The 14596-nt window shown below is 43.7% G+C and overlaps 1 protein-coding gene across 1 annotated transcript; it reads left to right on the forward strand.

Moving 5' to 3' along the window:
* The first annotated feature begins 5908 nt into the window (after positions 1-5908).
* On the forward strand, positions 5909-10171 carry LOC120692496. Its single transcript, XM_039975814.1, has 8 exons — positions 5909-5927; positions 6168-6223; positions 6653-6716; positions 7496-7622; positions 7906-8072; positions 8682-8976; positions 9480-9643; positions 9741-10171. Exons 3-8 carry the CDS (start codon positions 6689-6691, stop codon positions 9896-9898), a joined length of 939 nt encoding a protein of 312 aa, XP_039831748.1. The 5' UTR covers positions 5909-5927; positions 6168-6223; positions 6653-6688; the 3' UTR covers positions 9899-10171.
* Positions 10172-14596: the final 4425 nt, after the last annotated feature.

Genomic DNA, 14596 nt, shown 5'->3' on the forward strand with positions numbered 1-14596 from the left:
TACATTGATCAAATGAAAAACTTTATGTAACAAAAGTTGTAGATATTATTTCATAGAATCCAGAACAGTTGAGTTTGCATTTTTTCGATTTTTCTACGATTTTATATCAATTTTACAAATTCACTGTTTAATGTGCCCTGAGTGTCAGGACCTAAATGTAATATTTAGGTCCTGTGGCCCACTGGATGGGCGACAGGCACCCTGTCGCCCCTTAGCCCATTAGAGGGGCGACAGACACCTATTTTTGAAAAATTTCCTATTCGACCTATATTTTTGAAATTTTGTTTTTTTAAAATATAAAAATGAAAAAAAGAGCCACAAGGCATGGGTTAGAGCAAGCAAACCTTATCCATCCAACTGCATCCATCCGGCCAGGGCCATCGAGCGCGGCGGCTGGCGGCGGCCAGGCAGGGGCGGCGCACTACGGGCGACGGCAGGGGTAGGCGGTCAGCCGGCCAGGGCCAAGCGCGGCGAGCGGCCCGCGCCCCGCGGCCAGGCGCGGCGAGCGGCAGGCCTCGGCGAGCGGCAGGCGGCCCGCGGCCCGCACCCCGCGGCCAGGCATGGCGCGCGGCACGGCAGCGGTGCTGCAGGGCCTACAGCTGCACCGAGGTACCGAGTAGTGCGCTAGCATAGCAGGAGAGCTGGAGTTTGGAGAGGCAGAGGCAAGAAATTAGGCAGTGCTGAAACTAGGTGATCAACTTCAGTTAAATCCTTGTTTAGTTTTTTGTCTCATTGTCTGTGAATCTGTGATTCAATTTCTATTTTCAATGATTCAATATTTGATTGGTACGACAGATTTCAGAATGTCGAAAAGAACCATACACACATACTTTTCAAGTTCAAGTGCTTCAACTCCACATACTAATGAGAGCACATCTCAACCAAAGAAATCTAGAGCAGAGTTTAGTCATTCGGACTTAATTGGGGATCCTGGAAAGCACAAACCAATTGATGATTATCAACCTGAAATTAGAGATCAAGTAAAGAGGGCATATGCTTTGAATGGTTCAACTCAACCTTGTGATTTCATATTTCCTTGTAAATGGATGAGTGGCGAATTTAAATCTTTTCAGAAGACTTGGCTTGATGAATTTGATTGGCTAGAGTATAGCGAGTACAAGAGCGCAGCTTATTGCTTGTATTGCTATCTCTTCTTTAATTCAGCAAAGCCTCAAAAGTTTGGTAGTTCGGTCTTTGCACATCAAAGTTATGTGAATTGGAAGAAAACTAAGGATACTTTTAATAACCACAATGTTTGCGCATGGTAGAAGTTAGGCTAAGTGTGAATGTGTGTCACCGTCATGCGCGGCGTCTATTAGTTTCGTAATTTGGCTTTTCGGTATGGGTAAACCGCATCATTTATTTTTCATGATGTATTTTGTGATTTTCATTGTCCATCGATGTTTTAATATAAAACTACTTCAAACTATTATATTTGTCATTTGTGAAGTGTCCTAGTGGTGCCATGTTGTAGTGTTTTTTTTTCAGCTCCTCATAAATTTTTTTCTGGCTTCGCCCCCTGTTTAGTCCCTTGCGTAGACAGCCATGGCGGCGTCCGTCCCCAAATGCTAGAACGAAGGAAAGGCATCAGATTTGGGTCAGCCTCTAGAGCGGGGTCGGAGGGGAATCGAAGTGACGAGAACAAATCAATGGACGAGGCCGTGCAGGAGTCCAAGCTGCTGCAGCAGATGAACGCCTTCATCGTGGCCCATAACGAATCAATGGACGAGGCCGTGGAGGAGGCCAAGCTGCTCCTGCAGGTGAACGCCCTCATCGTGGCCCACCTCCGCGGCCAGAGCCTCGGGCAGGCCGCCGCAGCTGTCGCCGTCGCCGTCGCCATGACCCCATGTCCATCGCCGAGGGTGAGGAGGAGCGAGTCAAAAAAAAAAAACGCCGCGGGAAGAGGGATCGGGAGGCAGCCAAGCGTGCGCATTTTTACGCACGGGAGATGAGAATTTGGCAATTGTTAGAGGATAAGGAATTAGAATGGGGAATTATTAGAGAGAATTTTTTTTTTTCAAAAAACAAGGATGGGGAAGTGGGATTAGGAATTCTTGGAGATGCTCTTAGAGAACTAAATAAGATTTTGGATCCGTATGGAGACTCATCTCGATCTGCAACCGTCATTTTACCCTACGTATGTTCTGTTCTGATTTTTTTCCACTCTGAACTTTTTCTTTGCTGCTTTGAAATTAATCTTCCTTATTTTACCCTGCTTCTCAAATTTATCCTCCGCATCCAATAGCTTTGCCACGTGTCTCCAGATACATACACATACTCCGTAGTATCACGCGGAACTGTCATTTTACCCCTCTTTTTTCTCACCACGCACCACGGCTGTACGGCACCAGGGACAGGGAGACCTCAAGTGCATTCCTGCTACTGCTAGCAACAGAACTGTCAATCCCCTTGAATCCTGGTTTTCCTGGCCGTTTCTTTTTCCGATCGGTAGGAAATTCCGTTGCTTTTTCTCTTAAAAAAAAGAAATTCCGTTGCTTTGGTAGAGCTTGTTCTGCGATAATGCACTCTGAACTGCAGCATCAGAAATGGAAAAGGTCGCAGCGAGAATGTCCATTCATGTGCTGTCGATCGTGCGATCTTGGTATCCCGCCTCCCTGGGTTATTTGAGGATTTTCGGATGTTTGCAATGCTGGTTCTTGGCTTTATTGGAAAGAAGGTTTTTTTTTTTTCCATTGGTGCTTAGAGCGGCCTAGTTGATATGGCTTGCGGCATGAGTGACTTATCTAGTTATCTCACCTGCAGAGAATTCCTGGGAAGAGGAAATGCTAGAGGCATGGGCAACTCTTTTTCAACTCTTGAATCGTGTTCGTATCAAAAAAAATATTCTTGAATCGTGCTATCTTTTTTTGCGAACATGCAGGAAAACTGTATATCTTTGTATTAAGAGGAAAAGAGTTTAGTCCAATTTACAATCCAGCACCTCTCCTTGGACCAAGGGTAGGGCTGTAGAAACCGATAAAAGAAATTGTTACAAAGAAATTGAAGCTAAGACCTAACCAAACAGCGACTACTGCAGTCTACACTTGCTCAACCAACCTTCCGGGGTTCAAGGCAGCAAGCCCTTTAGCCCTAGTGAGATCCTAAAGAAGGGACTTCTTCTCGAAAGCTTGAAGAGCTCGCTGCAGATTCAGGGCCAATCCCACAAAGACACATAAATTCCTGTGTTTCCACAAAATCCAAGCTTCGAGAATGCAATGCTTCTTTAGTTTCTTCCAAGACCTTCTCCACCACTCGCGAAAGGATGCAATGTTGTTGTTGGGACTTAGGCGGGATAAATTCAGAGGTTGCAAGATGGCAAACTAAAATAAAACACAAGAGGTAAGAATGTGCTGAACACACTCGCCTTCTTGGTCGCAAAGATGACAACGCTCCGGATGGGGGAGGCCTCTTTTTTGCAGTCGATGTGCAGTCCAGCAGCGATTTCTAATTGCCAACCACATGAAAGTTTTGCATTTGCTGGATGCCCAAGCTTTCCAGAGCTGTTTCCAAGGTTCGAAGGTGATGGAACTAGCAAAGAAATTCATGTAAGCTGATCTAGTGGAGTATGTACCTGAAGCTTCGAACTTCAGATGTACCGTTGAGTTCAAAGGTAACCAAGCTGTCCCATAAAACAAGATACTCAACCAGACCTCGCCATCCTAAAGCACTTCTGATCTCTCACCCAAGTATTTTAGAGTATGTGTTATAATATTTAATAGATGAAAGAGGACGTAAGATGAATAATCATAATTATTAGCTATAATCTTTATTTTATACTAATTCTAATTAGACCATGTGGGAGCACGGATTGATAAGTCAGCGAGAGCTAATTAAGCAAACACCAAAAAGATGGAGCAGATGAAACAGAAAGCATGTGCACTCAATTTCACTGAGGAATTTGGCATCCCCTCCGAGACTGCTACCTTTGTTCCGAAAATAGAAACAAGAGCTTGTCCACACTGCAGGACCATGACCCCACTTCCACTGAGATGAACTCGCAGGTCACATGAAGACGATATGAATGCATGAGCCCTATCACTTTCTGAGAAGGCCGCCCTTTTTGCCACAATCTGTCAAAAGTCGCCATCCAAGTTCACTGTTTTGCAAAACTTCAAATTTTCTTTCAAAAATTTGTACAAAATTCTGTCTGCGAAAAATGCGCAAGAACTTCCGCGTACGCGTGAGCTTTTTCCAGTTCTTCTTCCAAAGACCAGACACGTCTTCTTACTATTTCTGAAACTGTGTTCTTCGAAAGAATTACCCGGAGAATTGAAGAAGATCGTGCGCCTTCCTCCCGAAGCAGTTTCCGGTGTAGATGCTGGCTTGCACATGACGCCTTGCCTGTTTGAGACCCAACACCAACGTGCACGCTGCACGCACGCCATGCCGTTCCAAGCTCACGAGAAAGTAGGCAAGCAATATCTGCTGATTGCTAGATGGCTTATGGATTGGTGAGGCGTTTCTGGTTCACTCGTGCATGACAATCAGTGAGTCGAAAGTCCTTGAAGCAATCGGGAGCTCGTGGAAATTGAGGTAAGGTAATAAAGGTATGAATGTATGATGCATAACTGCAATATCGGTGCAGATCTAAAACAATGAAACAGAGCATTATAAACAGAAAAAGTCTAATTTACTCTCCTAAACTATAGACAAAGTTTGGATAATCCCCTAAACTATATTTTGGTTCATTTTACACCCCAAACTATGGCTTTTGGTTCAAATTATCCCCTAATATAATTTGTCTTTTTCATTTCTTCATACATAGGTGGAGTTTTAAGCTAACATTTTACAAGATGATAGTACACATCATCGCACATCTTAGAAAAATATATCATAATTTTTTATTATTATTTTGATAGATTAGGATATTTGATAATAAATTAATCATTGTAGTACAAAATTATATAAAATTATGACAAATAAACTATAGCAAAAAATTTTAATATACATTGTGATGTCCACTTCTATCCTGCAAAATTTAAAATTAAAATTCAACTTGTGTATGGAGAAATAAAAAAAAGTCAAATTGTATATGGGGGTTAAAATAAACTAAATTGTATAGTTTAGGGGGGTAAATTGAACCAAATTATAGTTTAGGAGGTTATTCAAACTTTGGCTATAGTTGAAGGGAGTAAATTAGATTTTTTTTATAAACTAAATGGCAGGTCAAGAAAGGAGAGGGAAAATAAGTATGAGGATTAAGGAGAGGTCGCATCAGCAATGTCACATTTGCAAAACCTATTTTGATAAAAAGGAAAAGGAAGATGACTATATGGTTCCTTCTTTATTTTGGTTCGAAAGACTTTTTTTTAAACGAGTTCACAAAGACTAATAACTTTTGTGTCGTGCATCTCATTTACAGTTTCTTTTCACTTCTTTCGGCTGCCACCACCGTGACCTTTCTAACTTTTAGTTCACTTGAACTTTTTTGATTAGCTGCCAACATCCAACAACATTTGGCCATGTGTCCTTCGGCTAGACGATTTCACGCGGAAATTATATTTTTACCCCTAGTTGTTCCCTTTCAAGGTATCTAGCCAAATCTTATTCTCTATATTCTTATTTAATTATCTATTTAGCCAATATTTTCTCTCTGCACTTGGATATATACTCCAACAAACTAGTAAAATTAGTCTCTTCATATATTTTTTCTTTTTCATTTATCCATTATTAGGTAACCATCGACGTCGAGTGCGGCCTCGTCATAGCGCTAGGGTGTACCGACCCTTCGCGTGGCGTGGGGTCACCAGTGGGGGCGAGGGCGCACCAAGGGCGCACCGGTGGGAGGGGCATAGGCGTACTGGCGGGAGGGGTCAGGCAGCGCGAGAGCGCACGAGGCAACGGGAAAGAGGAGGGGGAGGGCGCAGGATGCACGGGCACGAGGGGATAGTGAGCAATTTTGGTTAGTGAGAGCCAGGGAATACCGAGTAAGATAAAATATCTGAAAATATCTGTTGGATTCAGTTTTTTGCAGAATTTCTTTTTTACCTAGCCCAACCAATTTAGCGAGTCTGTTGCTCTAATGCCCCCTCGCTTGATTCTGTTAGAGTATATTGGAATATCTAATAGATTAGATTGTATAATTTCAGTTTGTCTTATCCGTAAGGGAGACTACCTAAACAACGTACTCTATATATTCCGGCCACGACTCTCTATTCCCTCTACAGGTTCTGCACGCCTCCAAAACCCCATCTCGCCACTGCGGCCGCGGAAGGCATTGGAGGTACGTCCGCTCAATCCCTCCCAGATCCCCCTCCGTTCCTCTTCGATTCTTTCTCTCGATTCGTATCGAAGTCTGCTCCTTTGGTTTAGCTTGTTACGCAATCATGATCTCTAAAAGTACATATGGAGGGGAAACGGAAGGAAGGGGCTTGATCGGTTTCTGGTGTAGCCCGATCCAGTGTTCCTGAGTTGTTTGAGGGTTTTCTGCGTCGTGAGTTCTTAGCTTTCTTGGCAAGAGCGTAAAGTTCGTTCGTTTTCGAGAGTAAAGTTCGTTTCTTTTGAAGTTTTGCGCTGCCTCTTTGTTTGTAGATTGGGGTTTTACCTCCCGGCCTCTCTTCTCTCTTGTGTGAAATTCTTGTGTCTGTGGTAACATCTTGGTTCTTGATTCTGCATCGTTTGCTTACGGCTTCATGATTGGTTTCACGTGCAGAGGACTCCTGAGCAGAGGAAGTGGTCTCTCTCTACCATGGGCAACTCTTGCGTTGCAAGCGCTAGTAAGGATTCAATCGAACTTATTTTGCTTGTGGATTAAATTATTCTATTAGCATGCTGATTGCTACTTTAACTTAGTGGCGTTGGTTGGTTTGTATTTGGATTCAGATCCCTCATTATTATGACCTTATTGTCGTTGAAATCGAGATAATCCCTTAATAAACAAATATTGGGCAAAAATGAACTGTCCATCTCCAAAATTTCATTCCAGTTGACAGTTGATTTTTGATTTGATGCTCTGCAAGCTACCAGCTACCACCACCTGTTATGATATTGTGTGACCCACGTTGCAGTATGTCTATGTAGAATATGATTAGCGGCATGTATTATGTGCTACTGCTTCGAAGATTTACTGTGAAAATAAACTGATTCATCGCTGCTAAGAAAATAAACTGCTTGACTTTCTAAGTTGCCCTCTTATCAATGGAGTGTGCAGAAAGAGTGGTGTGTGTATTATGTGCTAAGATATGCAAAAGCAGAATTCCACTGGTTTTTACAGTTTTACTCCTGTTTGGTCAAGTAACCAATTATCAGGAGCCATTTGTCATAAGTAACTCTGCTAGATATTTTTATCTAAACAGTTGGAAGTAGAATGACATATTATTCCCTCTGTATAGATTATACAGAACTATTATGCTCCGTTTCCTTTCATGAGGTTTCTATTTTGTGTTTGTTTATTTGTCGTTGCAATCATGCACCCTAATCTGCTTATAGCGTGTAATCTCTTCATTCCCCACTATCTTCCTCAAACTGTGCTTAATTGTTCTTGTAACAATTTCAGCTCCTGCACGGCTGAGAAAGACCCATGATCCAGCTTTCAAATGGAAGTTTTACGGTTTCTCAGCTTTACTTGATAGGGGGGCTGTATCAGCTAATTCTGCTCCTTTTCACTGCTGTGGATACAGTTGGTATGTATCATAATCCCAAAATGAATCTATATCTAGCAGGCATGACACATCACTCAAAATCTCATTTGATTTGTTTGGGGAGATAAAAAAAGCTGCCTATCAAAAATATTAATTAGAACAATTAGATTATTCTTGAAAATAATGTTAATTAGACTGTCAGGTAGTCACAAATGCTGTTCTAGTGAAGTTAAAAGCAATCACATTCCCGAAGAAAAGCCTTTCGTTTTCTTCACTCTTGACTTCTAGTCTGAGTTGTTGATCTGCTCATTAATTCATTTAACAGGTTCCTGCAAGTGATCCCAGTGCATAAAAAGTCTGGTGATGAGATTCCATACATTGCTCTATGCCTTTGCGTAAACCAAAACATCTTAAAGCCAGGTTGCATCTTGAGTGCAGTTTTCGAGTTGTCAATGTACAACCATTCAAAAGGGACTTATCGTGGATGTAAAGGTAGTTCCTGAACTTATAGTTTCAAGTACAATCATTTGACTAAACTGCGACTTCTTATTCCTCTGTGCTTTATAAGCTTCAGCAGTATCTCTCAGAACTTGGAACCTCTGAGCATCATATAGTAATTTACCTTTTCAACTGTGTGTAGAGTTTGATATATGATCTAATACTTGTCACATTGTCTTTAAATTTTCATACTATTTCGTTCACTTGATATTGTATTCTTGTTTGATCAATATTTCGAAGAACATAGACATGCCACTCTTACTATTTTGACGATATGGATTGCACTTCACAAATGCTAGCCTTGCATACATGTTTATTTGCTTTTCAAAAATAATTAAAGTGATAAACTATTTTCATGTTAGTTTCATCTAATAGTTTTGTTTTTGGGCCAACTCCCCCACCTGTGGTCCTAGGTGCTGTGCTGTTTTTTTTTCTTATTGGACCTTTTATCTCTTCTTAATCAAAGATACGCAGCTCTCCTACGTGTTCGAGAAAAAAAATGATCAACTAGGGTAGAAGCAGGTTGTATTGTGCTCGGGCAATTTGTACCTTACAAATTTATAGGAGTATATTTCTCATACTGCTACCTTTATCTATGAGCAGCTAGCTACAACTTTCAAGCCAAGCAGACGCACTCAGAGACAAAATGCTTGATTCCTCTTGAAGAACTACTAAAATCATCTGATTTTCTGGTTGATGATAGCTGTGTCTTTGGTGTGAGGATATTAAAGGCGAATGTGAATAAGCCTATTGTGATTCCAAAGCCTATCACAGTTCAGAACATCTTCCTCCAGAAGAAGGGATTCATCAAAGGAACATACACCTGGACCATGAACAACTTCCTTGACATGAAACTCCCAGTCTTTTCTCCTGCATTTGATGTTGGCGGACAAAAATGGTATCCATCTATTTTTATTCTGGTGTAATTCATTCATATAATATGCATATGCCATTAGTCATTTCAGTCAGTTTTCAGTGTGCAAGTAGCATTCAACTCAGGTGGTGTTTGTTCAGAAGTACAAGTAATTATTTATGCCACCAACATTATCAGTGGATATTCTATTGTACTAGAATTATGTGTGGGTTTCTTCATCAACAGAAGCTCCCTTGTTCTTACAAACATTTTCATATTTCATATCCCATTTAGATGATCTAGAGTGTTATCTGTGTTTGGAGATGAGCAACTCTGGTACTAGTATGTTTTGAACAACCAGTGATTCATTCCAGCCTATTAATTCTACTCTTTCTGGAAGCTTAATCTTGTTTAACTGTCACTTGACATGGGCACATGGCTGCCAACAATATCACCTTTTCAAGGAGCCAGGATTATACTTTCTTCTTTTCCTTTTCTTACCTGTCAATTATGAATGGTTATAACAGATTGATTTTGTTCCATTTCAGGCACATCAACATGTATCCACTTGGTGACAAATATAGCACCAATTCGCTTTCCCTGTACTTATACCTGCATGGTCAGAAGGAGCTCCCTCTCGAGTCTGAAATGATGATTGAACTGACTATATCCATCCTGGACCAGAAGCATGGGAAACACTACACAGTTACAGGTTCAGCTCTCCATAATATCTACTGGCCTCATGAAATCAATTAACTAGTGATTGCTTCTGTTTGGATATTACCTTACTTTGTGACAATCTATCGTAGGTCGCTTCGTGTTTGCAACCAAAGCCAAGAGTGGCTGGGGATGGTCCAACTTCATTCCACTGAAGACACTCATGGACCCATCCAGAGGCTATCTTGTGGGATCAAACTGCATTCTGAAGGCAGATGCCACTATCATTGGGTCATCCAATGACGGCTAGACCTTTTTGATGACCTCTGAAAGGAACAATGCTTTTGCACACTTGGAACAATTATTAATTATTATGGTGTCTATGCTGGTATAAATGGCTGCATTGTGATCTTATTATGCATGTTTATGAACTGATGAGCTCTAGGTTGAGAAACTCTAGAAGGTTGGGTGCACTATGTGTACCTTAGTGGCAGACAATAGCTCAAAATGGATGATTTGAGTATCTTGGTTTGTGTTCCGTACATGTTGAGTTCCTGTTATATATCACTTTGTTTTGGCGTGGCACATGTGTAGTAGTCAGTGATGCCTATACACATGTGTCCTAATTCTTTTTGCCGAGTCAGATTCTGACATTCATGTCGGATTCCAAGTGCTATTTGGCGTGTTCCTAAAAGTTCTACTCTGTTAGAGAGTTGTATAGGCTGGCCCATGGGCCTTTGGTTGTGCCGGCCATATTGGCCTTTAGGGTTGGGGCGCCCGCACTGTCTAGGTGCGCCCCCCCCCCCGGGATTTCATCTGTTGATTAGGATAGGCAAGGATCCCCTGATAGGATATTTCCATATACCTAGGCATCCTTGCCTATATGTACATGTACTCGTGCTTTGCACCCTAATCAATCTAATCCTATTCTAGCCATACCTTTCTTCATGGTATCAAGAGACCGGGTCACCCCCGACCTCGCTTCCACTCAACCCTATCGCGTGCTGATCACCAGCCGCACCCCCTGCTCCGGCGTTCCCCGCCGCAGCAGCCACTTCCATGGCTGGATCCCACTCCGAGCCTCCCTCCCCCAAGACGGAGGAGGAGCGTAAGGCTGCCCACGCCAAGGCTAGGGCTGATGCCCTAGCGCGAGCAGCCGAGGCCGAGAAGCTCGCGGACGCCGCGGCCAAGGAACGTGACGCCTTCGCTGAGCGCCTTCGCCAGGCGCTCCTCCTTGCTGCCAAGGAGCGCGCCGTGGCCGACGCCGTCGATCCACCCCCCGCCCCGCCGCCGCACAAGGACGACGACAAGTCTGTCCACGACGTCCACGGCGCCATGCAGCTTCACGAAGCGGCCGCCGTTCTGAACCTGCACGCCCAGGCTGTTGCGGTTCAGAACATCCGGAGCATTGTCCCCGTCGTCCTCGATGTCGCCGCCGGCAACTACACCAGGTGGCATGAGCAGTTCCTGCTCGTCCTCGGCAAGTTCTCCTTGCAGGACCACGTCCTCGACGACCCCCCGGCCACCTACCCTGACTGGGCGCGCATGGATTGCGTCGTCCGGTCATGAATCTACGGGACGATCTCCAACGACCTCATCGAGACCGTCATGACGCCCGACGCCTCCGCCCACACCGTCTGGGCTGCCGTCGAGTCTCAGTTCCTCGACAACCAGGAGACGCGCGCTCTCCTCCTTGACGCCCAGTTCCGCGGCTTCAAGCAAGGTGATCTGTCTATTTCAGATTACTGCAGGCGCCTCAAGACCATGGCCGACTAGCTCGGCAACCTGGGCGAGCCCGTCTCTGACCAGACTCGCGTCCTCAACCTCGTACGTGGCCTCAACGCCAAGTACACCGCCATCGGCCGCCAAATCCATCGTGGGCGCCCCTTCCCCACGTTCTTGGAGGCCAAGAACGACCTCCTGCTCGAGGAGATCACCGTGGGCACCTCCGATCCGGATCCCTCCACTGCCCTCCTTGCTGCAGCCGCCGGCCAACACCTGGTTATTAAAACGACGTTTAAACATCGTGAAAACGACGTTTTCACGAGAAAACATTCTTGTGAAATCGACGTTTAAACGTTAAAACGTCCGTTTAAACGATAAAACGTCCATCGTTTCGTTAAAATCTACCCTCTATTCGTTTCATCATTTTATCGTTTTAATAACCCTGGCCCCAGTACCCACCCCGCAGCAGCGTTCCGGCGGCTCCGGGGGCGGCAGTGGCCCCCGGGGGCGGGTCTGGTGGCGCCAACTCCAAGACCAGGCCCTTCAGCAAACGCAACAACCGCCAGCCGAAGTCTGGCGGCTCCAGCAGCGGCAGCGGTAGCAACGGCGGCGCCACGCAGGCCACTCCCACCATGCCCTGGCCCACCTTCCACAATCTGTGGACCGGGGGCATCCAGATGTGGCCTGGCCCACGACCATAGCAGGCGGCGCCTCCCCCGCGGCCCTGCTCACTCAGTAGGCGCAGCAGGCCCAGCTCCAGCAACTGCAGGCCCTCCAAGCGGCCCAGGCACTGGCGCAGGCCCTCCAGGCGGCCCAGGCAGCACAGGCGCAGGCTGGAAGGCCCAAATTAAACCGGCTTAAGTGTGCTAACTATCATCTTAATCATTAATCAAGTCTCGCACGACGACGAGCAAAGATGATCACAAGCAGATAGAGGTTTCAAATTTAAAATATCAAGCATAGCTTTACAAAAAGGTTTGAAGTAATTATCAGAGTTCAACATGCAGCAGAATTTAAATAAAAGCTCAGTTTGAAAACAATGATATCTACGAAGGCGTGAGGATGTCACATCGAGCCCACCGACATGAATCTTAGTTAGCTTCAACCAGCAGCAGATACCTGAAAATAGGGTAACAACAAACCTTGAGTATACTTAGCCGACTCCTAGACATCCAAATCTTTTTGGCTCTGGTTATTTTGCTAAAAAGTTACTAATAGTGGATCCTTACTTTCAATATTTTAGCTCAAGTTTAATAATGTACAAATGCCAACTAGATTTGCACCAACATCTAGAACAAGCATGGTGGACTACATTAAGCCTCCAACAATAACATCATCATATTCATGTCATCATCCTTCCATTCTCATTCCAATTCTTACTACGATGTGACAAAGAGATCAAGGCTCTCATATCCGCGAGTCACGGTGAATCGATTCGATTTAACCTTGCAAGGTGGACCTAACTCACACGACACATGCAAGCCACACTGGACCACACATGTCAACTGTTCTCATATTACCACGACATTTGAACCACGCCTGCCAAAACCCGAGTGAAGGGCCCCTCGCGGCGAACTCCCAGAGAACCCGGAGGCGACACACAATCCAACACCCGCCATCATCCCATGCCCAGAGTAGCAGGTCGCAATTCAAAGTATCGTTGTAAATCAGGTCTACAGCTTATCGGTTTCGACTACCTCCTACTTCCGGTATGTAGTTAGTACTGTTCAATCCTCAATCAACACTGCCAACAACGGTGCGGTCCTTAACCGACACAGGCGGAGTCTCACTTTCCATCCATTCCATATCCATAAGCAATTTCATCTCCGCCTGGTCTCCATTTTCTTTCCTCATTGATTCATTCTCCAGCAACTCTTCCACAAGTAACAAGACCTATATCTCGCGAGTGACAGGAATCACTCGACTTCTACCGATTTCCTACTTAGCAAAGCATTTCTAACGACACCTGAATAGTAGTATAGATTCATAGGTACCTAGGGAGAGACATGCATACTAGGGTTTCATACAACTCCTAGAACATAAATGCACAATACTTAGATAATAATATTGAATACTGAAAGTAGGGGTTATGCTCCGGGGCTTGCCTGGGGTTTGACACAAAGTCAGTTAGTTAGCTTGCAGTCTTGCACCGGCTTGACATCATCCCAGTCCAAGCATGCACTCCAGTCAGTCCTTCCGTCTTCCGATTGGTCTACCCATCCACCATCTCCTGGCTCGGTTCAATATTGCCCTCCGGTTCCACGTGTCGCACTTCTAGCGTATCTAGATGATATGCAACGATGCAAATGCATGAACTTAAGGAAGACAACACACGATGCATTTAAAAGGCATACAAGGCAATCATATGGTCACAATTACATGGGTGCGGATGATGCAATGCAATGCGATTAAAGAGAAAGACATGACTGGCAAACATTTGAGTAACCACAACAAACAAGGCTCACACGAAAAACGATTCGAGGCTTATTTTAGCCTAAAGTGTTTCCTACAAAAAGCATTACTAGAAAAGTCAATCAATACTATAAATCAAGAGAGATTAACTATAGATTTCATTTAACTTAACAAGCAAACATAAGCGAGGTGAATACACTCAAACCATATTCTGGTCCTAAAAGGGTTGCCATCATTTACACAGGAATAAGAATTTAGCTGCTGAATTTAAAGATGCAGAAAAACATTAACTAGCAAGCAAGCATGAGAGCACACTAAGATCATTTAGCTTAACAAGCCAACATAAGCAAGTTTTATAAAACACCAACATTCTAGTCCTAATTAATTTAGTACGGTTTACACATGAACAAAACGATTTGCTGAAATTACACATGCTAGAAAACATTTCTTAGCAACAACAATAAAAGGAAACCTGTAGCTAGAGACCGAACAAATGAGAAAACATAACTTGCAACCATAACCTGGTAGCAAAACTTTACCAGCAGCTTAAGTATTGATCAAGCATGCAGCAAAAATTTACCAACAATTATTGGCAACTGAAAGTATTTAACTTAGCTTTAACAAGGCAAACTGAACAAAAAAAGATCTAAAAACATGCACATAGATTCTGGTCATGAAATTTTTTACAGTGAACTAGGCATGCAAAGAGTAAGCTACCGCATAAATTTCATAATTTTTAGACAACCAGAACTGCAGATACAAAATAAACAAGCATTAAACATGATTAAAACAATGCATCACAGAAACCTTAACAAAAGAGCAGGTTTAATATTTTTCCTAAGTACTGCATATCAAAACAAAGCTAACCCAA

The sequence above is a fragment of the Panicum virgatum genome, chromosome 9N (assembly GCF_016808335.1).
Source record: "Panicum virgatum strain AP13 chromosome 9N, P.virgatum_v5, whole genome shotgun sequence".
In the NCBI taxonomy this organism is placed as follows: Eukaryota; Viridiplantae; Streptophyta; class Magnoliopsida; order Poales; family Poaceae; genus Panicum; species Panicum virgatum.

Excerpts from the sequence above, each read along its gene's own strand:
- LOC120692496 (XM_039975814.1), top strand. The coding sequence starts at position 6,689 with ATGGGCAACTCTTGCGTTGCAAGCGCTA. Across the intron at positions 6,717-7,495 it reads CTCTTGCGTTGCAAGCGCTA|CTCCTGCACGGCTGAGAAAG; the intron begins GTAAGGATTCAA and ends TAACAATTTCAG. Across the intron at positions 8,977-9,479 it reads GATGTTGGCGGACAAAAATG|GCACATCAACATGTATCCAC; the intron begins GTATCCATCTAT and ends GTTCCATTTCAG.